General features: G+C 45.0%; 1 protein-coding gene across 1 annotated transcript in view; it reads right to left on the bottom strand.

Annotated features, from left to right (window-relative positions):
• The window catches only part of Frem1 (FRAS1 related extracellular matrix 1), a 148,883-nt gene that overhangs the window by 29,251 nt on the left and 93,372 nt on the right, over nucleotides 1-26,260 (bottom strand). Inside the window, exons 23-27 of the mRNA XM_048452996.3 lie at nucleotides 25,498-25,693; nucleotides 19,806-20,070; nucleotides 8,713-9,124; nucleotides 3,839-4,040; nucleotides 2,805-2,949 (exon numbers count right to left, since the gene is read on the bottom strand). Coding sequence (XP_048308953.3) covers nucleotides 2,805-2,949; nucleotides 3,839-4,040; nucleotides 8,713-9,124; nucleotides 19,806-20,070; nucleotides 25,498-25,693 — 1,220 coding nt within the window. The remainder of the gene's footprint in view (nucleotides 1-2,804; nucleotides 2,950-3,838; nucleotides 4,041-8,712; nucleotides 9,125-19,805; nucleotides 20,071-25,497; nucleotides 25,694-26,260) is intronic.

The following is a 26,260-nucleotide window of genomic DNA, read 5'->3' as shown; positions in this document are numbered from 1 at the left end:
CAAAACACAGCATTTAGCTCTTTGTGAATAACCGTATAGACTGTTGGCTTTGTGAGTCACCCTAAAATCAATATCCAATGAGAGATAGGCTCACCAAACATTTCAGGATACTTCTGCAGCAGTCAGTGGACCTAACATAAATACGCAGGGAAATTAACACTGGCAGTAAGGACTGCAAGGCGCATTTGCTAAGGACATCATTTGTTTAACTAAAGCAATTGTAGTATTCCCCCATTGCGCAGATCAGAAAGCCATTGTGAAGATTCACTGAGTGGTGGGACCAAAGTGCAGACCTGCTCCATTCCATGTCCAAAGCATAACTCTCTATACTATAATCCCTGGGGCATTAAAAATGGAGGCCACACCAAGGTTGACTTACTCACATTTTCACAAAAACCCAGGTAAACCTTAAGGTCCTTGGTGGGTAAATAACCCATCTTCCTTGCAGCTCAGATGGGCGATGCCTACAGGAAAAGAGGGGCTTAGCTGGCATAGGGAAGGGCGAGGGGGACAGAGCAGGGTGGTGGGCCACTGGGCTAATGAGGACTGAACTCCAGCTCCCACATAAGCTGCTGCAGAAGCCTGGAAGTCTCTTCCAGGTTTGTGCCTGGTTCCATGCCTGCAAATTCTAGATTATGATGGGACCCAACTGTGCATGGTTTCGGGGATTAAATGGGTATCATCAAATAGAGCTAAAAATAATAACATTCCAAATGCCTACGATTTCTTTTGTAAGAAGGCTCTTGCTGGTTACTTTGTGAAGGCAAATCACTATTTAGAATGCTTTTTCTTTTTTAAAAAGTCTCTCACTTTGTCTCTCTGTCTCTCTCTTCTCTCTGTCTCTGTCTCTGTCTCTTTCTCTCTCTCTCTCTCTCTCTCTGTGTATGTACAGACACAAAAATGCCACTGTCCTTTTGTAGAGGTCGGAAGATAACTCTTGAGAGTTGGATCCCAGGAATAAACTCTGGGGGGATCAGGCCTAAACAAGAACCTCTAAGTTGGGCCACCATTCTTTGTCACCAGAAAACTGTGTGCTTAGTTTGGGGGTGGGGGGGGGATCTACTTGGGTGTAACTTTCCCACTCCACTGCTGAGATAAATGCTGAGCAATTTCTACTTTCCCGCCCAATCGACAGAAAATAACATAAAGCATGTTGGGACCAAATCTGAGTTATTTTTGTATTAGCTGTCTGCAGGCAGTGTTTTCTTCACGGGTTCTAGCCATTTCTAGGTGATAGGAACATCTCCAGCCTATGAGAAGTGATCTCTGTGGAAGCAGACATGCCAATCTAAAATAGCCTCAGAAGAAGCGACAGCGCTGCTAGCTACATGATGTAAACTCTGCTGTGACTTTCTTAGTAACTTTCATGGTTACCTAAAAAACATAAAGCATTTTCACGAAGTGATGTCCTTGCCAACAAAAAGGCGTGGGAAGGGTATGTGTGCAAGGAAACCTAGTGTCATTGCTGGGGATCATGTTTAAATTTTTTTCTTGAAAATAAAGGTATTTGTTTGAAAATGCAAGTCATTGCTATCCATTCTTTAGACTGTGCCCCCCAGGGATCAGTCCCCTTAGACAGTGGCACTTTAACCAGGTTGGGGGGGGCGCATTTGTTTTAGTTTATAATTTCGGGATTTTAAGGTGTCTGCTCTTTCTTGCTCTTACCTGCTTTCTAACTCCCGTTGCCGTGAGCCTGGCGTGTGTCAGCCATAGAACCAAAGTCTAAGGGGTTAGTTTATAGACCCAGGTAAAGGAGGGTCCTTGAATGGAGAGAGGCTGGGTCAAGCTAGGTTTCAACTACAGGATGCCAGTTTTTGCTAACAACGACTATAGCTCCCTCTGCTGGCGGATGGTGAAACTACACTGCAGGTTGGGGAAAGAGAACCTGGTACTGAGATATTTCCTCACCAGGCTTCTCCTCCCGTCCACATTTCGTCATAGAGGGAGCAGAGTAAGAACGTGCTCATTTATACTATTTTATATTCCTCTGCTACGGCGAAAGCAAAAGTTAGAAGGAATGAGTAACTTCTCTTTGGGCTGTCTGGGAAAGGCAGTAAATAAAGAAAACTATCGCAGCGCAAGAAATGGACGGCTGGGCCTTCGCTATGACCATCTGCCAGCCAGTAAATTATTAAAGGTCTATGCCCGAGCAGCATCTGGAAAGGAGGCGCAGACACTGCAGTCACTCTGCTCTGTTAATCTCGTTAATATGCCGATTTGTTCCTGCGATGCTGAGCTTTCTACGCCACATCTATTTCTGTTTCTGAGCGCCGCTCAGGACCGGCTCAAGCCCCCTTTTGTTCCCGCTATCTTCTCGCCTATAGGGCTTGTTCGCGTGCACGGACACCGCGGTGCTTCCTTTCCTTTCTGTAAGAGAATATATTTGGCCGCTCCTTTCTATTTCAGCCCACCCCCACCCACCCCGTAGCGCAGGAGCCAGTGGTGACTAACGCGGTCCTAGAGTGACCTCTGGCTGCCGCATGTACACACGGGCTTAGCGCTCAGGCCTGAAAGCCCTCCAAGAGCAACTCCCCCGGTGTGTGGACAGCGGTTCTTTGACAGGCAAGATATAAAAGACACCGGCCACTTAACATTTTACTGTCTTTAAAATCTGGAACGCTACCGGCTTTTTCATCATCTAGTAATAAGACAACAGAGATCCCTTCTCCAAAATAAGTTGCATGAGCATCTGAAATAGTCCGTCAGTTTACCCTGTTTTGTCTGGTTTGGAGAAGATTATTTTACTTTCTTAGTGGGATACATTCTGAACACGACATGTAGAACCAATGAATAATTGAAGTTACCTTTGAGGGGTGGCAGTGTTCCCTGCAGGGTCCATGATCTGAAATTCCAGGCTATCTGAATTCACTTGCAGAGACGGGTTTATGATGTAAAGAATGGTCTTGCTTCTTAAGTCCTTCTGGCTAAATTGCTCATGGATAAATTCACCTACAAGCAAGAAATAAATGAATGTCATGGATAATTAAATCAGACATCACTTAAGAATTGATAAAAACCACCCAGCTGTGTTTTTTTGTTGTTTTTGTTTTGTTTTGTTTTTTTGAAACACAGCTTTAAGGAATAGTGCAGGACTGGAGATGTAGCTGAGTTGGTAGAGTGCTTGTCTCACAAGCAGGGAAACACCTAAAATCCCACAGGATGGCACACTCAGAGGGAGATCAAGGTCAGCCTGGGCTACATGAGACCTTGTTTCAAAACAAAATGGCAAAAGTCTATTTTGAAAGGAAATCAACATTATTGCAACTGTATTAAAATTCAAATGCAATGGACTTAAACTCATCTTTAAATTCGCTTTGCTTCAGAGGTATTTGCCTTACAGTACTAAACTAGGGAGAAAGAAAATAGGAAATGAATAAAGCCTGTCACCTCTGTGCTACCCCAATTAGTGAGGTATTGTGCTCACTGCTTTCCTCAAGCAGAAATAACAGGCAATCTAGCAAAACCATTAGGAAAAAACCCAGATTTTTTAAAGGAGCTTTTATCATTTAGGATTCATAGTAGAAGAAAGAAATTAGCCTCCAATATCAATCTGCCCCTGGCACGGTGTTCTGAATATAAAACAACCTGAAAAACAACAAAAATAAGCAGCAACAAAATGGTGAACATTTGAGCTTCTGTGGGTTGGGATTTGGTTCTTATGGAGATGAATGTAGAAGGCGCAGCTTCAAGTCCCCATTAGCAACTATATTGACTTAGAAACTGAGCCTATCAGCAAGTCCTGGGAAACACTCACCAAATGGACTTGCACTTAACTGAGTTACTCTCGAGCCCTGGAAGCAACTGGCAGTTTAAAAACGGGGATTAAGATGGAGTGTACCTGTGGTCGTGTTCTCCAGACGTCCATGCAGTGGGACCCTTAAAATCTTAAAAATGATCTGGTCATCCTCTGTGTCAGGGTCCGACGCCTTCAGCACATGGGAAGTGATGTAAATGCCGTAACAGCCATTTTTCAAGAGCCCCACTTGAGAAGGGGAGTGCAGGCGTGTGATCCGGGGTGCTGCTTTGTCCAGCTGGTCCACCTGAATCATAGGGCGACATTGCTCAAGGACTTCTTTCCCCACTCTACACAGGCTTCAACAATGGCGAACTCCTCAACTCACAGAATGTGGTCATCTGTTGAGCCTGCCTTGCTCACTGTCCTAATAAATACAAAGACTAGAGCAGAGGCTTGGTTCCCACCACAGACCTTCCCTCAGCTTTGCGATCTGTCTGGTGTCTGATTCTCCTTACACTATTAGTTTTATGAAGGAACATGTGTGGTTCATTTTTGAAAGATTATGAGACCTGTAATTTCTGTAAAAGTGAAATGAAATGACCCTGAATTTGGCATTTAACAAAAATAACAAGCTAAGAACCATTATACTGTATCTGCCCTGCAACTCAACTCTCTCTCTCTCTCTCTCTCTCTCTCTCTCTCTCTCTGTGTGTGTGTGTGTGTGTCTGTCTGTCTGTCTGTCTCTCTCTCTCTCATTTTTGTTTTTGTTTTGCACATGCCTTTGCCCAAATGGTAAACGTGTTGAATAGAAAAATGGAAATCGTTTACGACAAAACCCACAAAAGTGATGATCTTTAGACTGTGGGTTGTTTTACTGGAGCTGAAGACCACGTGACTCAACAGGTGGACTAGATTTTTGAGGATGGCAGATGGACAAGTAAGGCTGTAGCAGAGATGGAACGCTGAGGGCAAGCTGCTTAGCCAGACTGGGTGAATCGGCAAGCTCCATTTTTAACAAGAGAGACCCTGCCTTTGTAAAACAGAGTGGTCAAGGAAGACAGCCAAAGTCAGCCTCTAGACACGGGATGGACATGCATGCGCACAGGCGCACACAAACATGCTTCTGTATTTATAAACATGCACGCACACACACCACACACATATGCTTGCAAAAAATGGTGTATTTATGTTTTCTGGATTTGTTCTAATTGATTATACAAATTTGGATCTGCAAATTGTGTGCTGGGACTTTCAGCACTTTGGGGTGTGGCAGGATGAGAGGGGTAAGTGTCCTGACGGTCACCTAGGGAGAGAAGCTCTCCAGTCACGGCAGTGTGGAAGAGGAAAAATGAAAACATACTACACTGTATTAGGATCCTCCAGCAAACGAGGCATCTGAATGTCGGGTTGTTGCTTTTATTTTTGATGTTATATTTTTCTTATAAGCCCAAGTATTGTAAAAGTAATAAATGCCTGTTGTGATAATGCTTTTGAAAATGTATCACTGCCCAGCCACTTTGGTTCCCTGTTGTGCCTCTGGCCATATCTGTGTGCTCAGGTGTATTAAACATTTTGCTTCTACGAAAGCAGGTGTTTGACTTGGTGTACCAGAAGATTTTAAAATGTTACAGGGGAAAATGTTTTATTTTTAAGGAAGGCCCTGCTCTGTCTTATGATAACTGGAGCTGGATTTAGTGAAAATTCTCCCAGACACGTCAGTCCCATAGGAAGCAACGGCCGTCCTTTCACCTCCACACAGCCTTGCCCCCTTCCCAGGAGGATGCAGATTTTGACAGTCTTGGGCGCGTATGATTTCCCACAGAATGACGGTCATGTGTGCCTGTTGGTATCAGTCAAGTACACCCTTCAATTATTCACTTATTTTTATTCTTTATGTCCAGAAGATTTGCCCTCAGTTACTCATATACCCACACAGAACCCATTGGCTCATATATATATATATATATATATATATATATATATATATATATATATATATATATATGGCAGTCAATAAATACTATATTGTCTTGGCAGAAAAAGCTCTTGAAAGTAGGACACTGACATTGCTGGATTGCTGGCAGGGCCAGGAGCTTCATAAACAGCTGCTTGATCCCTCTGCTCTAAGGGACTAGGGGTCAAGGAAATCTGGGAACAAAAATCTTAGACTTTCCCTTAAGTGTTTAGCACAGTGTTTGTTTGCTATCACAATGGACAGTTTGCCTTTGTGATGAAAATCAGGCTTTACCACACCCAGCAGGTAGCTTCCACAACTTCAGAGAGGGAACAGACTTTTAGGACAGCTTTGAGGAGCACTGTCTTGGAGAGATCTGTTTCAGTTCTAGCACATTCTCCCTACTCCACCCTCATTTCCATCTCTGAAGTACAGGAAGCAGCTGGGTCTGCCTGTCAGATTGAGAAAAAAGCTCTTGGGAACTTTCAGAAAATGAACCCACAAGTCTTCTCCAGTGGCACTGCAGTGTCTGTGTGCCAGTGACATCAACACCCTGTCCCCGGTGTCCCTGACTTATCCCATTTCCTCAGCATTCACAGCGCCAAAGACTCAGCCACACCCGGAGACCCTGATGGTTAATCCTGAGCCAAGTGTTCTAGGCTGTGGGCCTAGATGGTCTAGTGAAGAGTGTGCTGGTCACTGCTTAGCTCCAAAGACTTGGTAATGTCCACTGGGTAAGCCTTACCCAGTCCATCACCAGGCTGGAAAGAAAAGGTTGGGGTTCCCCTAAAGAAATGAGAACTTCGTCGCTCTACTCCTTAAAGATTCAAGCCTACAGCATCACCTTAGCTGCAAGTCTACTGGCTTGCTTGCACAATGTATCCTGAGCACTCCAGAGTCTGTATAGCATGAGGCAATTCCTAAATCAATTTCTGCCTGTGTGCCTCTCTGTCTTTCACACACACACACACACACACACACACACGCGCGCTTTCTGTCACGCTCTATTAATCTGTATGGTCTATCTACATAGATACATGGATGCTGTACTCAACACATACACTTTCTCTCACATTCTGTCAAACTGTGTGGTCTATCTACGCAAATATATGGAAGCTGTACACAATGCACATATAATACACACACACACTTTCTATCATACTCTATTAATCTGTATTGTCTATCTACACAGATGTATGGATACTATACACAACACATACATACTTCTCTGGGGAATCCTAACAAAGGCCAAAGAGGAAGGAGAAAATATGATCATCTCACTAGTCAGAGAATATCTTGAAGTAGAGACAAAACCGCGTCTTTGTTGCTGTTGGTTGAAGTGTGTGGAACAGGGTGAACTCCATCCAAGAAGAGTAGATTTAAGAGTTCTGAGAGCCAGAACATACTTGATGTGTTTTGACTAAAAGACGCAAAACACTATTCCCTCCAAGAATAATTGAGAGTCAACAAACGTGGCAGTGTGGAGCCAGAGGAAGGACACAGAACTTGGAATCCAACAGACTTGATGTCTTTGATCAAATTATTTAACTTCTGATATTCAGTTTCTTCACGTATAAAATGCAGACAATAAAGCTTACCACATAAAATGTTTATGAGACTCAAATGAGATTTATGCAAAATAGGCCTGATCTTTGGATAACAATTTTAAAAAAGTTCTTGTCTTGGCTGAAAAGCATTGTAGGCGCTAGCGGAAGGGGAGCTGTGCTATAAAAAAGACATCTAGACACGACAGGGCCTCAGCACCCACGAACACAGGGCAGTGGCTTTTCTGCACAAGACTGGGCCCAAGTACCTTTCATTCTGGGTGGGAGAGGGCGCACAAGGCAACCCCCATTCCCTGAGGGTCCATTGATAGTTAATGGCTGCCGGGGGAGAGAGAGGACCTTGCTTTCTGCAGTGTGACTGTTAGTAAGTTCCCGGTGCTCCAATTTAAATTTAGTGGGTCACATACAGAAAGAAGATGGGGGGGCATTGCTGGGTAATGGTTTCAGTGGGCAGGGGTGGGTGATAAAAAGAGGGAATGGGGAAGAAAAAAAATTAAGATGCATCATGGAGGTGCATGAAACTACCTAGGCATTACAAGTGGAAAAAAAAATGTTTGCATCTGCTGCTACGGTTATGACCATCGTCAGTTTCTGGGCAACTCTCATGCAGCCTTGTACGCTTCCACATTTTCATGTTTATATTTGAAGATCCTTGAAACGCCAGTGGATAAGATGCCTGACTTGGCAGACTCCTTAATGATGTGGTTATAGTTACAAATGCCTAGTATATACCTTAAATATGTTTCAGGCAGTGTGTGTGTGCCTTGGATACCGAATCTTGTTGAATTGTCCCCCACAATTCTGCAGGCAGACTTTTCAAAGATTCGAAGGTGTGGTAGTTTAAACAAGGATGGCTGCATAGGCTCGTGTATTGGAATGCTTGCTCCCTAGTTGATAGACTGTTACTTAGAAAGGATTAGGAGGCGTGGCTTTGTTGAAGGGGTGGGCTTTCGGGTTTCAAATATGCCATGCCAGGCCCAGTCTCACTCTCTCTGTCTTGAGCTTTGGGTCAGGATGTAATTCTCAGCTGCCGCGCTAGTGCCGTGCCTACCTGCTGCCGTGCTCCCTACCAGGAAGGCCATGGGCTAAGCCTCTGAAACTGTAAGCAGGCCCCTAATCAAACGCTTTCTTCCATAAGCTGCCTTGATCCCAGTGCCCCATCTCAGCAACAGACTAATAACTAAGACGCGAGGCACTGAAGAGTTCATTGTAGGTTTTCCAGATAATGAATGGCAAAAAGGCAATTTAAACCTATGTCTGCCCGACTCTAAGGCCCATGCTTTCCTTCCTTCCTGCCCTTCCACCAGTTCTTGAGGTCAGTCCTGAGCAGTCATACTGATGACCCAGCATGCTGCAGCCTGGGTCTTGCTGCCAGGGATATAGAAGCAAGGAAATACCACTCCCTGAAATGTCTCTCTCCTTCTCTCTGGCACAAACTACATGTCTGCCATACTTGCCTGGATGGTGAAGAGAACAGGCTGTTTCCGCACCTTCCCATCCACAACAAAACCTTGGTTCTTCCTGTCCGTGGCCAGGAAAGTGAAACCGTCTACCTGGGAGCCGCCTCCAGAGTGCTGATAGGCCACATCCCTGCTGTCCACGTCTTGCTGGGTAAAGTTATGTTGGAGGACTTTTCCCCTCAGGTAGAGGTACCCGTAGTGGGGGAGCTGGACCAGAAGGAAAGTTAGGCTGTCTGGAGGGGTGTCAGGGTCGGTCAGCTGGAGGTGCTCAGTGGACAGGAGGCCCACAGTTCCTTCAGCCAGCCTCAGCCCCTTGTTCCTGGTCACTGCAGGCAAGGCTCTGTCCACAGTCTCCAGTGTGATCTCAAACACCCCCTGTCGGGTCTGCAGTCCGTTGCTGATGGTAAATCTGGCAAAGAGAGGCAAGGCAGCCTTCAGCATGGGCTCTTGTGGCACCAACGACTGGAATGAAATGATAACATACACACCTTTACTAAAGGACACGCTGTATTGGGACCCGAAGGAAAAGACAAGGGCAGGCTTTCAGAAGAATGCCCGCCTGTTATCACACCTATTGCTGGGTAACATACAAGCTGACCATTCTAGAGTCAGGTATTTCCCCAACACCATTGACATCCCTCCTATATGAAGCAGGCAAGTTTGGTGCAACCTTTTGTCCCAAAAGGGATTTCCTGCCTTTGTGTGATTGTCGTGACTGAGTAGCTAGGATATATGCATTACCTTTAATTTTGTAATATTTTTTCATAGACTGTAGAAAACTTAACTCTAAAGACTGGTCCCCAGTATAGTGAGATACTGAATAGAATCATTCTTTCTAATGTATATATTTTCATGTTTTTTTTTCCTCTGGTACTGGGTATTTAACCCAGAGATTTATACGTGCTACATTGGCAACTCTACCCCTGTGCTACATTCCTGAACATCTTTTTTATTTCTGTAAAAAAGAAATATCTTGGACTGGAGAGATGGCTCAGAGTTTAAGAGCACTGACTGCTCTTCCAAAGGTCCTGAGTTCAATTCCCAGCAACCACATGGTGGCTCACAGTCATCTGTAATGAGATCTGGTTCCCTCTTCTGGCCTGCAAGTATACATGCAAGCAGAACACTGTATATGTAATAAATAAATCTTAAAAAAAAGAAATTTCTCTATCTCTGTCTGCCTGTCTCCCTCCTTCTCCCTCTCCCACCCTGTGTGTGTGTGTGTGTGTGTGTGTGTGCACATGTACGCACACACATGTGTGTATGCATGCACGCCACAGCACACACAGGGAGCCAGCAGACAATCTCCATATTAGCGTCAGGTCATGCCTTCCACTCTATTTGAAACAAAGTCTATTTTTCTGCACTCTGAATATCAGGACAGTGGCCCCACCCCCAAGCTTCCAGGGACACTTCTGTCTCTATGGCCCATCTTCCCACAGGAATGCTGGGATCACAGATGTACATTTCTGTATCCGGCACTACAAAGGTTCTGGCTTTCTTGACTCGGAGCCTCCAGCTTGTACTGTAAGCACCTTTCTTACTGACTGAGCCAAACCTTTTCTTGTTTTTTAACTGTTTTGAGACATGGCCTCACTAACTTGCCCAGACTGGCCTTGAACTCACTATGTAGCTTAGTCGGGCCTTGAACTTTGAATCCCCCCTGCCTTAGTCTCCTGAGTAGTAGGGATGACAGACCTGACTAACGGTGACGTTACTAAAAACAGATCACATTATTCAGCCATGTTATATTCTAGCCCATGCTCCTTGCCGGGCCTTCTTATCATCCTTCGTAAGACAATGGGAGGACAGAACAGGTCAACACCAGATGCTACCCAACAGCACGGCATCATAGAAGGCTCTAACCTCCGAGAGTCTACATGTGTTTTTCTGCACCTGCTTTATCTGAGGTGTGTAGGGTTGACGATAGACAAGGATCCTTTCCCTGCAGAAAAGAGAAGTGTAGACACCTGGTGGAGTGCGCAGACAGGAAGCTGGAGGCAGCGCTGGCCCAGGGTATTGACTCCACACACACTGCTCTCACGGCTTTAAGTCAATAGCTCAACAACCCACACACAACAAATCAAGAGTGGTAGTACCACAGGGTGGTGGTGGCGCACACCTTTAATCCTAGCACTTGGGAGGCAGAGGCAGGCAGATCTCTGTGAGGTTGAGGCCAGCCTGAACTACAGAGTTTCAGGACAGCTGAAGCTACACAGAAAAACCCTGCCTCAAAAAACCAACCCCTCCCAAACCTCCCCACAAAAAAGAAAGAGTGGTAGTCCGTAAGTACAGTGGCCAACTTTGAAAAGCAAGTTAAAATGGCACATGTTCTCTTACAATGACTGCTCTCACAAGCTGGAGTGTATGTTTGCCTTCCAGCAATCACAAAGGATCTTCTACTTCCTGCAGCCAGGCACTCAGCAGCATCAGATTCTGATAATATTTCAACACACCGTTTCTACTTTAAAGAGATTTAAAAATAGACTAGTTAGCTTTCACTGTCTACTTGACATAGCCTAAAATCACCCAAGAAGGGAGTCTCCGCTGAGGGACTGTCCAGACCAGGTTGGCCTGTGAGCATGTTTCGGGGGCAGCAACTGGATTATAAATTGATGTAGGAGGGTGTAGCCCACTGTGGGCAGCATCATTCCCTATGCATGGGATCCTAGGCTGTATAATAAAGCCAGCTAAGCTTGAGTCTCTGAGGGCGAGCCAGTAAAGGAAGTAGCAACCACACTTGGTTTCTGCTTCATGCTCCTGATTGAGTTTCTGTCCTGACTTCTCTCAGTTTTGAGTACAAATCAGATAAGTCCTTTCTTCCTCTAAACTGCATCTGATCATGGTGGTTGAAGAGAAAGGAGACTACTAACTTACGTAAATAAGACACAATATTAAAACTCCAAAAAGTCAGAAATTCACTGCTGTCAAATGAGATTGACAAATGTACCACAGACCAAAGGAATGAACATACTGAGAGTAACTCAGAGCCACCTCTTGGCAGCCGCTGGAATAGATATGCAGGATGCATACTCCACTGAGGTAAAAATGTGGAGTGTTAACGTACTGGTGCAGACATTTCTAATAATGTATATTTCTGGAATCTAACATGAAATCATAAAAATCTCTTCATTTCAACTAGAGAAAGCATGGCATTTATTTTACAAGCCTTGCATATTTGACTAGGAAATTCTTTATCCTCCATGGACTAACTCTTGGGCTTTAGGATCCAAGGGTAGATCCTTTATTCTTGACCATGAAGGAACCTGAAAGCAGGCTGCAAAACCAGTCTTCCTGGGGCAAAGGACTGGGGGAGGGGAGAGGGAGGGAAGGAGGGAGGGAGGGAGGGAGGGAGGGAGGGAGGGAGGGAGGGAGGGAGGAAGCATACTTAGCAAAAAGCCCAGGGAGACAGGTTTGACTGAGCACAGATTTTGTTTTGAAGGTTATACTAAAAGGCCTAGAATGTGTTTGATCGAATCTACCCTTCCTCCTCCTCTAATTTTCCCTCTATTCCTCCACTATTTTTCTCTCCCAACTTCATGTGCTCTTTTTAAACTGAGTTCACTCAGTGGTACCTGGATGTAGGACAATCGACGAGAGAATGGTTAGCCTCTTAGAGTCGACATCCCCGATAAAAAGTGACTGTCTATCCTTCAGCTGCCATCAACTCCTAATAGCTCCTTAGCTGGGGGTGGGACTTCTTGAGCCCCTCCCCAAACATCCTGGTATTCTGACAGGTTTGGTCTAGTGTCTGCAGTCACATCTGCTGGGAGTCCCTCGGTGCTGTGCCCACTAAATACCGTGTCGCCGTGGTCGACCGCCACCATCGTTCTGCACCAGTCTGTGACAAAGAGGCCTGAGCCATAAGGGGAGAGGGATGATGTCAATGTCCTGTTTGGAACTGAGCACTCCACAGTCTTTTATTCCCCACAACTGACTGGTTGTGGGTCTGTATTAACACCATCTATTTGGGGAGGGGCGAGGAGCTCTCTGGTGAGGACTGAAAGATATACTAGCTGTCCATTCTGCCACTCCTGAAGCAAAATGGCTCCCTGTTCCCTAACAGATTACACACAAAAAGTGCTTTTTGAGGGAGTTTAAATCAACTACCAATAATAAGGTGAGACCTCAGTGGGTGGTTTATGACGATGTCCATGTAGCAGAATAATGGTAGTAGGTTTTCCCCCAGGGCCGATGACCTAGCCAGGCATGATTTGGGGCCATCATTTGGGGCTCCATTAATGGTACTCTGGAGGATTGGGACTTAAATCCAATGAGAAAGCAACTGGTTACTCCCATGACATCTGTGCCACTGTTGTACATGGGGACATTGATTTCCAGGCTAGATGATACCCTAGGTTCAGGTTCAGATGATCTCAGGTTCAGGGGCAGCTAAAGATTTTGAGCTTTTTAATTAGCTAGTCGCCGGTGTGGGAAGAGACTGGCTATGAGGAAAATAAGATACAACACATAGAACAAGCAATCTAAGTCCCCAAAGTTAAAATAGCTAAGTGAAATAAAGTAAAAATGTCTTGTTCCTCCAATCTAAGTTTATAAGGAATGTCATTTCCCTTGGCACGCCAGTGTACACAGTTTGAAGAAAGACCCTGAATTACTCTGAGAATTGTATATCAAAAAAAAAAAACAAACCAGTGATTGTATTTTCTTGGTAAATATGAACCTTTGATTCATAAATTCTCTAGGAATTGGAAATTTTTCTTGGTTGAACATGAAGTACTATCAAATAATTTTGATGAGAAACAACTACACTTAGGAAAATTTCTGTGCATTCTTCGGACTTTTTGCTGAGAGCTCCAAAGGTCAAGGGAGAAGCGCTCTGAGGTGTGAGTGCTGAGCTCCGCCTCTCTGACAAGGCTTCTCATAGGGCCGACTCCATTCTCTGCTTCCCCTTACTTCAGCAATGCTCCTCTCTTCCAGTTCCATCCAATGGCCCAAAGTGGGCGAGAAAGAAGTGAGACGCTCTCTCTGGGTACCCAAGGCCTCTTTCCCTGCTTACTCCTCTGAAATACTCCTCACCCCTTTCATTCTGCCGGTCCTCTTTCTGAGGTGAAATGACTCTCTATTCCCTACCACATCCTAGCATCAGTGTGCTTTCTGGGGTGTTTAACTTCATCATCAATGACTTAGCACCAATAACAATAATCCATAACAATAATCTAGGCCAAAAGGCATCCAGACTCATACTTTTCTTAAATTTTATTCCATGTATATGTGTGTGTCCCTGTGGGTATGTGTACTTGTATATGTGGGTACATGTGTATGTGCGCACACAGGCATGTGGAGGCCCAGAGTGACACTGGGTGTCTTCTTCGATTTCTCTCTACACTTTTTTTTTTAAGATAAGGTCTTTTACTGAATCTGGAGCTCATGAAATTAGCAACAGTGGACAGACCGTGAGCTCCAGGGATCTGCCTGCCTCTACCTCCTCGGCGCCGAGATTACAGATGTGCGCCATCATCCTGGGCTTTTAGTCAGCTCCTCACACCTGCACAGCAAGCATTTTTACCAGCTGAGCCATCTCCTCAGCTTCATGAGACGCAGTCTGCAGTCTTAATATCAGCATTACTTGTAGAGTTATTAAGTTTGTGCCCCATTAAAGGGCTGTTAAATAGTAGCGAAAAAGGAAGAAGGCAGCAAAAAGAAAAGGTGAAACCAATTGGGAGCAACAAGATTCAGTGTGAGCCACAGTGAGTCACTGGCTCCTCTGAGGTGGCCATTTTTAATATTTGACTGGAGACCGGGTTCTGAAAAATGTCCTCTGAAGACAGGTTTTCCAAGCTCAGTGTCAAGGCCAACCATGACCTCTGTGAGGACACTAAAACTGTCTTCTGAGCCATGTTGTCCTCTCTCACCTCCCCCTCCTGATGCTGGGGAATCTGACCACCTGGGGAATAGGCAACGCGCCATCTGACAGATGGGAATGAGGGTGAGCAGGCCAGGGACCATGGAGGAGTCAGAAATACATTTACTGAGGCCGGTGCTCCCAGCTGGGCCACCGAAGCAGCTGTCTGCATTGACCTAAAGCTAATAAGTCAGGGGTGGAAAAAGATGCAATTTCCAGACATGGCTGAGTCAAATACATCATTCCACTTTTGTGAAGAGAGATGGACGCTCCTCACTGGCTGGGAAGCGTCACCAAGGTGAGAGATGGAGCCAGCGTTTCTGCTTGGATTCCCTTCAGAATGAAACCAGCACAGCAATCGAACAAGGTCAACACTGTTTTCGCCTGCAAAAGGCCAGCGGAGAGACTGGCCCAGGCCTCCCTTTAAAGCCCTGCAGACACACTCTGTGAGTCAATAGTGTCCATCCTGAGGTTAGGAAACCAGCCGTATGGCGGTAGAAGCTCCTTCTGCAGGTCCGTTTTGTTTGATTTCCCTTGGTACCCGCCTCCCAGGGAAAAGACACTGCCAGGATGACCAGCATTCTCGTGAAATTTGGGGAATGACTTCGGATTCATCTGGGGGTGTCTGCCTGGTCTGATTTGACCATTACCACAATGCTGTCAAGCTTCCTGCATTTCCTGGCAATGGAGTTGGCTGAAGAATCTGCCATCTGTCATGGCATTTAAAAGATAAAAATGGAATCATAAATAGCGCCAGCTCCTCAGGAAAAAAAAAAAAAAGTCCAGCCGGCATGTCAAAATGGAGGACATTAACATGTTCTTTCAGGACCCAGCCGCCAGCAGCTGAAGTCAGCTTGCTAATCGCTCCATGTCATCTGTCCTAGCGTGGGCTGCCAAATCTCTCTTCCAGGCCAGCAGCACCAAACAATGCAGGGGAAATTTATGATTCACAAAATATTTTTGCAGAAGGTAAAATCCAACCATTAAGCCCTATTTAATTAATGCTGCCACATCTTACATTAAAAAGAGAAAGGGGAAACAATCTCCTACCATAGAATTCATCTCTTTTACCCAGCCAAATTCCTTGCCAAATTTAACAGCGAGCAACATAAATTTAGGTGATTAGATTGGTTGCATATATTTAATTTTTAAAAAGCGCCATGATCACACTTTCATTAAAACAGGCACTCAGCTTTGGTTCCGAGCCACCTGACAAACAACACGGCAGCCTGTGATTGGGTGAGCGAAATGACAAGATTAAAATGTGGATCTTGGGCAGATGCGAGGCTCTTCCATTATAAATATGTAAAACTGCTGGCCTCAGATCAGAGCGACACATGGAGGGGCTTCCTTTGCACAAACAGAGTCTCCACAAATTTTTGATACAAGAAAGGTACAGCGCAAAGAATACTTCACTTGAAATAAGCTCTCAGCCCCCCAGTAAGTTCTGATGCATGATTGTTATTGTCAATTGGGTGACTTCCTTTGCCTCTTGGAACGTTAGGATTCTGCGCACAAACTGGTGAGAAGCACATCATCCTCAAGATGGTGGTTGGAGGCCTGGGAGAAAGGCAGACTGCACATGTCCGGCGCTCAGCGATGTGGGTGTTCAGACAAAAGGAGCAGCCCCACAGGTAAATGAAGGTGCTAGAAAACATGAAGGCTTCAGGCCAGGTGTTCCCCCTGCAGCCCTGTTTTCTAATCCCGGCACCCAAAGGCCATCTTGGTGAAGCCCACAAGCCTGTACTACCTTCACTCTCAGAATTTTCTGTTTCTCTATTTGTTTGTTTGTTTTTGCTTAACTGTTTTTTTATTCAAGTAAATGTATTTAGAAAGAAACTTTTTAACTCAAATCTAGAAATATTTGCATATTAAAAGTCTCAGTTCCATAAGTGCTACAAAAATATACACAAGGAAACAATTTCTTAAATCCTGGGTAGATATTCCTCAAGGGCACAGAGACCAGGGCTCGTATTCTTTGTTAAAGAGAGGAAACTAAGTATACAGAGCTCTTAGGGCACAGCCACACCAATCCCGGACCTCCCTGGGAACCACTCTGAGGAGTGAGTGAGCCAGTGGGGCCAGCCTCTCACTCTCCAGTCCTTGGTTTCCATGCGGCTTCTTCCTCCAGCAACCCCCACAGTTTCACACCTTTGCACCCCCTAAAACCCAGTCCATGTCTCTAGAAAATCAGGCCCCTGATTTCTGTTGAAGAAAACCTTCGAAGAAACCCAGTGTGCAAAACCCACGTAGGAAACAGAATGTCAAACAAAACAAAGTGAAGTCCAATTAGCACACCGAGGTGAGGATCCCAGGGCCCTTTGGAACCAGCCCCTCTTGTCTCCAGCAGTGCCTGGGCTGCCTTCTGGAAATCCTCATAGACGTTCAGAACACACTCAGAGCAATGAACTAGGCCAGCTCAGGGATGCTGGTCCCGAGGCATCAGATTCTTGAAGAACTTTCAAAGACAGATTACAGCTGGAACTGGAGTTACCCAAACTAGCACAAGGCCCAAGAATTTGGATTTTGCTCCCAGGTAACACCCTGCTGAGCTAAAGAGAGAAGATACTGGGGCTGGAGAGGTGGCTCAGAGGTTAAGAGCACTGACTACTCTTCCAGAGGTCAAGAGCACTGACTACTCTTCCAGAGGTCCTGAGTTCAATTCCCAGCATCCACATGGTGGCTCACAACCATCTTTAATGAGATCTGATGTCCTCTACTGGCCTATAGGATATATGTAGGCAGAATACTGTATACACAATAAATAAATAAATCTTAAAAAAATAAGAAAGAAGATACTCCTAGGAGAAGTAGCTTTAAAAGGCCAGCTAAGGTTATTTTTGCTGATAGGAGTTAAGCATTTCATAGGATCACTTAAGTAAGGGACTTGGGTTTAGGTTTTGCCATCTTATCACCTGGCCCTCACTTCCCTACAACTGTGTGCATTCACTCACTGGTTCCTCAGGCAGCTGATTGCTACCTCTCTGCCAGCCATTAATGTCTGGAGCTGACAGTCCTGTGGGCACTGGCTAGAGACACAGGAATGGAGAAAAGCAAGAAGGTCCAGAAATCCATCTAAAATCAAAAACCCTGGTTCCGATAGGCAGGCATTAGATCAAGGAGCACCCACTTCCCTTGGCAAAGAGAGGAAGGAGCAAGCACCAGTCCTGCCTAAACCTTCCGTATTCCTCCATGATCCTGCTTGCTGCTGCAAAGACGAAAGGTGAGACAGTGGCCATGGAAGGGATGTACTAAATAACAACGTCAACACCAGCACAACAACAACGGCAGGCAGTGCTTGCCCAGGTCTTCCTATGTGCCAGATGTTGTTGTAGGCACATCACATGCCTAGTTCCTTCAGGCCTCACCATGACCCTGTTTAGCAAGTACAGTGTTCACTATCCAGGCCCATGGAAGGAGCAACAATGCAAATGTTTGGGTAGCTTGATGAAGCCCATGGAGTTGTTAGTCACAAAGGCAGTCCACGGCCCCTTAGCCTCTATTTTCACCATGGCAACACAGCACTTACACACAAGAGCCAGCTAGATGAGGAAGCTCTCCCTTCGGACAGTTTCATTCATGCCTAGCAAGGCTCAAGCCCAGATTCAGTAAAGATATCGCTCCATTAAATAACTATCTTCCTGTTTTAGGATGTCTCTAAAGAGACAGAGGGGGCAGGAGAGGTGTAGCAGCCAGTAAAGGCTTGATCTGAAGGCATGAGGACTTAAACTTGAGCCCTAGAAGCCACCTAAAAAACGTTGGGTGTACTGGCCTGCTCTGGTTATCCAGTGCTGGAGACAGAGACAGGAAGCTTCCTGGGCTCGCGGGCCAGCCAACCTAGCCTGCTGGGCAAGATCAAGGCTAATAAGAGACCTTGTCTCAAAAGCAAGATGGACGGCATTTGAAGAACAACATACAGACTTGTTCTCTGCGTTGCACATGTATGTGCACTTGCACACATGTGCAACACTGCTACAGGAACACACATACGAAAGAGAGGGATAGAGAGAGGAAAGACAGAGTGATAAAAGGAAATATTGGTTCCGGTCTGTTGGTGGTTTTGTTGTTGCTTTAACACTGAACTTAATCTAGAATACCTCTCAGAAATCATATTGAAAGCTCCAATGACAAGCAACATCATGCTCTCCGATGCTTAGACTGCTCACCACAGCAGGAATTTAGACAGGTAAAATATGACAGAGAAGGAAGCCATTTGAGTGCGGGTGCCTTTCTATCCTGTGGCAGTTTATGGGAGTTTATGACCCATAGGAATCTAGTATGCCCGTGTAACCGTATAGTGTACCCTGGGAGGTTAAATGGACATGGTAAACATCTTACTGGGATCAGAAGTCCTGTATATATGGCAGCTAAGTTAATGCTCTCTAACTGGTAAAAGCAAGGGGTAGATCATATACCCACTACCTAATCCAAGATTGCCCAGTCCTTACGCCTGGCCTGGACCTCCAATTTTATCAAGGACCACAAACCAGCCAACTTTCCCATCGCTAGACACAGCCCTCACAATGTCTCCTGCTTTATGAGGCTAGAAACAAATTTCCACATTTGAAATGAAGGCAGATTTGCATTAGTGTTGTATCTTTGCCTTTTCACCCCGATCGTTATTCATCCCAATGATTTATTTGATGCCGAATCCTTGAGCAGGTGCACAGTCCCCAATTATAACCCGGTTTCTATGGGGAAATATGATCCACTTTGTGACAACGTGATTTATGATATAGTTACAGGAACATGTTGTGTCAAAAGGCAGTGTCTGCTCATGCCAAATTTATTATGCTAATATGTGCCTTTTCCTCAGATAGAAAAATGCACTTAGAAAGGGGAAATTACATTTCTACATCTTTCTGGAGCGGGGGGGGGGGTCTTCTCAGTTCTTTGTGTTCCTTTCAGAGAAGAGCTTGAACACAGATCTGCTGATCTTTCTTAGCTTTTAGACACAGCCCTGGCTATTTGCATTGCTTCTATCATTTTAATAGCAGGCTTTCACCTTTGCCACAGTCAGGAAACAAGAAACTCCGGCTCTAGGAGAGCCAGAAAGGACCTAATGTTCCCTCCTTTAAAGGATCGCATTGTTTCATGCATCCCGGAGCTGTGTAAGATGTTGGAGACACACACAACACAACGGCTACTGCTAATACACTAACTTCACTCCTTTTCTCTTTCTAAACATTCATTTAAAAATGGGTTCAGAAAAATGTCATGGGCTCACCTGAAGCTGTCACTGGGGACGGCCGCCCGGCTCTTGTGTATGTAGCAGACTGTCTGTCCTGCTATGTCCATTTGACTAAAGCTGGTGATGGGGACTCCGGGATAGTGGACGTACTCCACCTGGCCATACTGCGGCGGGGACGTGATGAGGTAGAGCAGTTCCTCGGGCTTGTCTGCTCCGTCCACAGCCAGGAGAGTGGCCGTCGACAAGAAGCCTCTGTCACCGTTGGCTACCACGAGGGGTTTTGCATGAATCACAATATCACCTGGGTGGCAAGGAGATTTTGGTTAAGATTCATACTTCAAAATGCTTGATGCCCCTATTGCCAAAGGTACCACACACTTTAGACTCAAGACCTGGAGGAACTGGGGTGGATCTGATCTGGATCCAGCTCCTCCAGCTCCTCCCTCAGGACTGGCTCCCCAAGGGTTAAAGGGGTCATGCAAGCTGGCAGGGGAAAAAAGCAACCAGTGGTGTTCCTCAGCTATAAAATCTCTCACCCATCATCAAAGACATTTCTTTTTGCAGGAGATGCAACCATTATAGAAACCCACAACTGGTCAAAAGGCAGAGAACTACTGCCTTTGGGACACCCAACTCCAATACCAACATATTTGCACCATAGTCTGAGGCACAGGGAACATAGTGGAAGAGGGGCTGGAAGTTGGATGATCAGAATATCTGCAGAAATAATGTTTTCTATGTATGAGAGGGTAGTTGCACCCATGAAATCTTAGCACTATGGTTATCTAAACAAGACCCGCAAAACAACAATACCAGTGGGCAAGCGGATGGTGGGAATCTCACAAGGTGCAACCCTTAGATGGAGAACCACAGGTAATTAACAGCTGTTGAAAGTGGATGAACCAGGCTTGTCCAGGAATGAGCCCCTGATACGGTTATTCAATCCCCAGTGGTCAGACCTAAGCACACAGACACATGAGCGACAGTAAATTGACTCGGCAGGTTGCATGCGTATGGACGTAGCAATAGAGATTAAAGAGGAAGAGCCAATAATTTGAGAGGGAGTGGGAGGTACATGGAAGAAACAGAAGGCATTGGAGAGGAGCAGGAAGGGAGGAAATGTGGCAAACAGAGCACTCATGTTCGCCATTCTCAAAACTCCCTAAATTAAATACATGTGCTACCCATGATGCGTAATCTTCACTTTTTTTTCAAGACAGGATTTCTCTGTAGCTTTGGAGGCTGTCCTGGAACTAGCTCTTGTAGACTATGCTGGCCTCAAACTCACAGAGACCCGCCTGTCTCTGCTTCCCAAGTGCTGGGATTAAAGGTGTGCGCCACCATGGTCCGGCTTAATTTTCATTCTTAACTTGTTTGGATTTAGAATCATCATGGAAACACAACTCTGGGTACATCTATTACAGAATATCTGGACATTGTAACTGCTACGGACTCACCTCGAATGTAGGCAGCATCATCTTAGGATTTAGAATCATCATGGAAACACAACTCTGGGTACATCTATTACAGAATATCTGGACATTGTAACTGCTACGGACTCACCTCGAATGTAGGCAGCATCATCCATGGGATGAGGCCAGAATGAATAAAAAGGAAAGCAAGCCGATCACCAGCCTTCATTTTTCTATTTCCTGACTGAATGCAAAATGGGTAGCAAGCTGACTCTAGTTCCCGCCACAGTGTCTCCCTGCACTGTCCCCTTAGCACTATGAGCAAAGATAAGTCCTTCTTCCCCCAAACTGCTTCTCGGTATTTGATCACAGTGACAGGGACTGTAACTAATACAACATCCAAGGCAAATATAAACAACAGAAGCCAAACTACAATCAAGACAAAACTAACTGCTGTGGGAATTCTTTCTAACTAAAAAGAAAGATGAGTCAAAAGGACTGAGCAAACCCTTCACAGAAGAAGCAAGGGCACTTTTTATAATACATCTGTTTATAATGCTTAAGATAGCACGGAGAGGAGCATTTGAATGCGCGAGATAGAAGTGATTAGTGCATGCTGACGATGTTTCACAAACCAGGGGCTATAATCCAGTTTCACTTACTGGACAACCATGAAAAATGATCACACCTAAAATAATAAGGCTTTAAGTTGGAGACATAGCTCAGTTATAAAGCGCTTGCCTGGCATGCACAAGGACCAAGGTTCGATTCTTAACACCACAACATAAGGAAATAATAGAAATGAGCAGGGCTGCCTGGCATCAGGCACAGTACTGAGCTCTTCCATGCTCTCAGCTCTACTGAGAAGAGGAGCTTTAGGCACAGACGAGCTTCGGGGTGTGGAGGTGCTACTTCTGCTAGAGGCTATGCATTAATAAAAAGTAGAGCCAGAAGCGGCTCCAAGTCACCAGCTAGAAGCACAACTATTAACCACTGCACCATGTCACTCCCTCCTCAATAATCGGCACCAAATGGGCAAATATCCAACAAGAAGGATAAAATATGTGGAACAGACTAAAGCCACAAAAGTCGCCAGGTGTGGGGGCACACGCCTTTAATTTTAAAGCAGAGAGGCAGGCAGAGCTTTGAGTTTCGGGCCAGCCTGGTCTACAGTGTGAGTTCCCGGATGGACAGGGCTACACTGTGAAACCCTGTCTCAAAAAACCAACCAAACAAAAACCCAAAACCCAATTAGCTGCCTCTCTGCCACCTGCTTGTGAATGAGATGGAAGCCTTCGGCTGCTGCTCTAGAGCCATGCGTACCTGCCCGCGGCTCCCCACGGTGGTGGTTAGGGACCAACCCTCCGAAACTGAACCTCCACTATTGCCTTGGTCATGGTATCTTATCACAGAAATAGAAAGTAACTAAGACAAGCCTCTTGAGAAAACAAGGGGAAATAAAACACCAAGCAGTATATTTATGTTTATATTTATTTATTCAGTGTGTGTGTGTGTGTGTGTGTGTGTGTGTGAGAGAGAGAGAGAGAGAGAGAGAGAGAGAGAGAGAGAGAGAGAGAGACTAGTTCTTGCAGAGGCCGAAAGAGGGCGTCAGATCCTCTGGAACTTGAGTTTCTGATGGCTGGGAGTCATCATGTAGGTACTGGAAACCAAACATAGGTCCTCTGCAAAGCAATAAATGCTCTTAACCATTGAGCCATCTGTCCGACCAAACTCTGGAGGTATCTTTGGTTATCATTAACTAAAGATCATATTGGTTTCTACTAGCAGAGGCCAGCCTTGCTATTAAACATACCACAGTTCACAAGGAAATTCCCTGTGACAAAGATTATTCATTCCAAAATGTCAGAAGTGCCAAGATTATGGAATTCTGTTTCAAATAACCAAACTGGTATTTTGAGCATACTGAGCTGTTTATCTCCAACTGAAATGCAAGACTCAAAGACCATTGTAAATTCAAATGAAAATCTAATTTGCAGATGCTTTGAGGTAACAGTGATAAACACACCAAATGCACTAAGAGGAACAAACAAACAGTAGCAGGGAAAGGGAAAATATTGCAGAGCCCTTTTCCCAGGGGCATAGCAGCCTGGAGGAGGAGGAAGAGTACCCAGCTCTTCAGCACTGGGAAGGAAGGCAGAGTTTGGGTATAGCTAAACTACAGACCTGTGCTTCCTAAACATCTCCTAAAGGCATCCTTTCTGCCACTGTGGAAATCAGAACCCATTATATACAACTGGAAGGTTAAAGTTGTTTATAATAAACCCTAGACAGAACTAAGCGTGTGGTCTGTATAAAGGAGATGCTATGACCAGCTACTCAATATGACTCTACTTGAGATAAGGTATGCTTGGGCTGGAGAGATAACTCAGCAGTTAAGAGCATTGGATGCTCTTTGCAGAGGACCTGAGTTCAATCCCCAGCACCAACATCACAGTTCACAACCATATTTAACTCCAATTCTAGGGTATCTGTCGCCCTCTTCTGGTCTCCAGGGGCACCAGGCACACATGTGATACACAGACATACATGCAAACAAACCTCATATACACACAACATAAAAATAAATAAAAAATATAAATAGGGCCAGGCGGTGGTGGTGTAAACCTTTAATCCCAGCACTCAGGAGGCAGAGGCAGGTGGATCTGTGTGAGTTCGAGGCCAGTCTGATCTACAAGAGCTAGTTCCAGGACAGGCTCCAAAGCTCCACAGAGAAACCCTACCTAGAAAAACCAAAACCAAAACCAAAGCCAAAAAATATAAATAAATCTCAGTATGTTGCCATGAGCAACATAATAAGCAACTTATAAATGTCAAAAGGCACATAAATAAAATAAATAAAGAAAACAGGATACAAGGCAGTACAGTGATAAAATACCACACAAAGAAGCAAGAGAAATGCTGAGCTTTTTAAATGTTAATGGACAAATACATCTGTCTGTTACTATAGGTTTTCGTAAATCTTTCTTAAAATAATTGTCTGTCAGTTAGGGTACTTTACACCCTAGTGCCATTCCTTTCTGGGTACTGCTGAAGGTTCTATTGCCCAACTGCCCTTAACACAGCCTATGACTAAGCTTCAGCCACTGGAAGGTGTACAGAAATGTGAGCTGCCTTCAAGTAACGGATGAGGTTACTCAGCCTCTCGCTTCGAAGTGACTGTGGCCTCAGAGATGAGGAGGTGATGGGATAGGAGATGCTCCAGGTCCCTGTGGAACGGCCTCCCCTGCGCTGTGAAGCTAAGTCAGTAAGAAGAGAGCTGCGCTATCACCTGCCTGTGTCAAAATGAGAGCTGTCTTCCATTTGCCTGAACATCCTGCATACACCATTCTCCTAGTGAGATTTCTGTTGTGCTGATAGAACACTGACCCAAACCAGCTTGAGCAAGGAAAGGGTTTCAGGTCACAGTCCGTCATCATTGAGGAAACCCAAGGTAGGAACTGGAGGCAGGAAATGAAGCAGAAGTCATGAAGGGACACTGGTTACTGACTTCCTCCCATGGCTTGCTCAGCCTGTTTTGTTCTACAACCCAGGACCACCTGGCCAGGGATGGTACCATCCACAGTGAGCTGGGCCCTCCCACATCAATCATTAATCAAGAAAATGCCCTCAGACTTGCCTACAGTCTAGTCTGATGGAGGCAATTTCACAACTGAGGCTCCTTCTTCCCGGATGTTAACACAACCCAACCAATACAATGATAGTTTTACAGAGAAGAATAAATGTATCCAGAGTCATCTAGCTTATCTATCTGACTGTCCTTAGTGTTAGAACAATTTTTATAGTTGAAAAACATGTAAATAAAATATAAATATGCCCCCAAAAGTAATACTAACTCATACAATGAAAAATTTATTCAGGACAACTGTAATTATACCACACATATAAAATACTTTTCTGTTTTTCGAATTGCACTTGAATTATTGTATTTAATTCCGAGCATCCTAGCAACCAAGGCAAAACAAGGAAGCATTCAGTCAACGAAACAGGATCAGAGACTGTTTGATCTGAAAACATTGAGACGTGGTGATTGCGAACAAGCTACATTTCTTAACCTCGTGGTGTAAGCTGCAACCATAAATACAGAGCAGTGGCAGGTGAGTGTCAGGAGCTTACATTCTCCTGTGTATGTTGGTGTTTGGCCTGAGTGTTTGTCTGTGCCCCAGGTTCGCGCCCAAAGCCTGTGGAAGTCAAGAGAGGCTCTTGACACCCACACAGCACATGCGTGTATGCACTTACACCAGTCCACTTCCTCTGGCGATTCTTGTCCCGGGAAGCAAGGGTAAACGCATCCTCACCTTTCTGCGAATCTTTGATGATGATGTGACAGTCAAACACAGGTGATCTGTTGTCCCCATCCCAGAGGTGGAAGGCGAAACTGTCCTTATTCTGGGAATCCATCTTGCCAGTGTGTGTGTATCTCAGCAAGTTCAGGTCCACGTCCTCCTGGGTGCACTGCATGCCAGCTGAGAGAGGGACCCAGTCCCTTCCTATCTGAAAAGTGCCACAGTCAGTCAGGTGCCCTGGCCTCCCCAGCTATTACTGGATATCTCCCCCGTGCCCTAAAAAACTTCTAGTGGGACTCTTTGGGGGAAATTCTAGACTAGTTTCTGCCTTGGAACCTTATATTTTTCTTTTCAAAGAAATATATTAAAATACTTTAAGACCTCGGATGAAAAACAGCTTCAACCAGTGTACTTCTGACAAAGTCATTCAACAGCACTGGTATTTCCAAGGTATTTATCATCTGTAATCATGACTGATTAAATATCCCAGTTAACGAGAACAGGAAGGCAATCAGCTGCCGAAACGGGCTGCTTAGAAATTAAATGGTTTTTTTTTTAGAAGTTCTTCTTTTTATTTATCTTAGTTTTTATTTTTGTACAACTAATAAAAATCTCTTTTTTTTTCCCCAAGGTGGTTTATTTGCTTCCAAGCTCATCGAGTAAAACAAAACCAGAATGAACTGGCATTTTCCCCCAGCCCACTGTCTAGTCTTATTGAAACCTAAAGAAAGCCATCAGATTCCCATCTCACCCCCTTCTCTCTCTCTCTCTCTCT

Source organism: Myodes glareolus, chromosome 3, assembly GCF_982192425.1.
Source record: "Myodes glareolus chromosome 3, mMyoGla1.1, whole genome shotgun sequence".
NCBI lineage: Eukaryota > Metazoa > Chordata > Mammalia > Rodentia > Cricetidae > Myodes > Myodes glareolus.
Note: the sequence above shows the minus strand (reverse complement) of the source record. Positions and strands in the feature narration are given on the sequence as shown.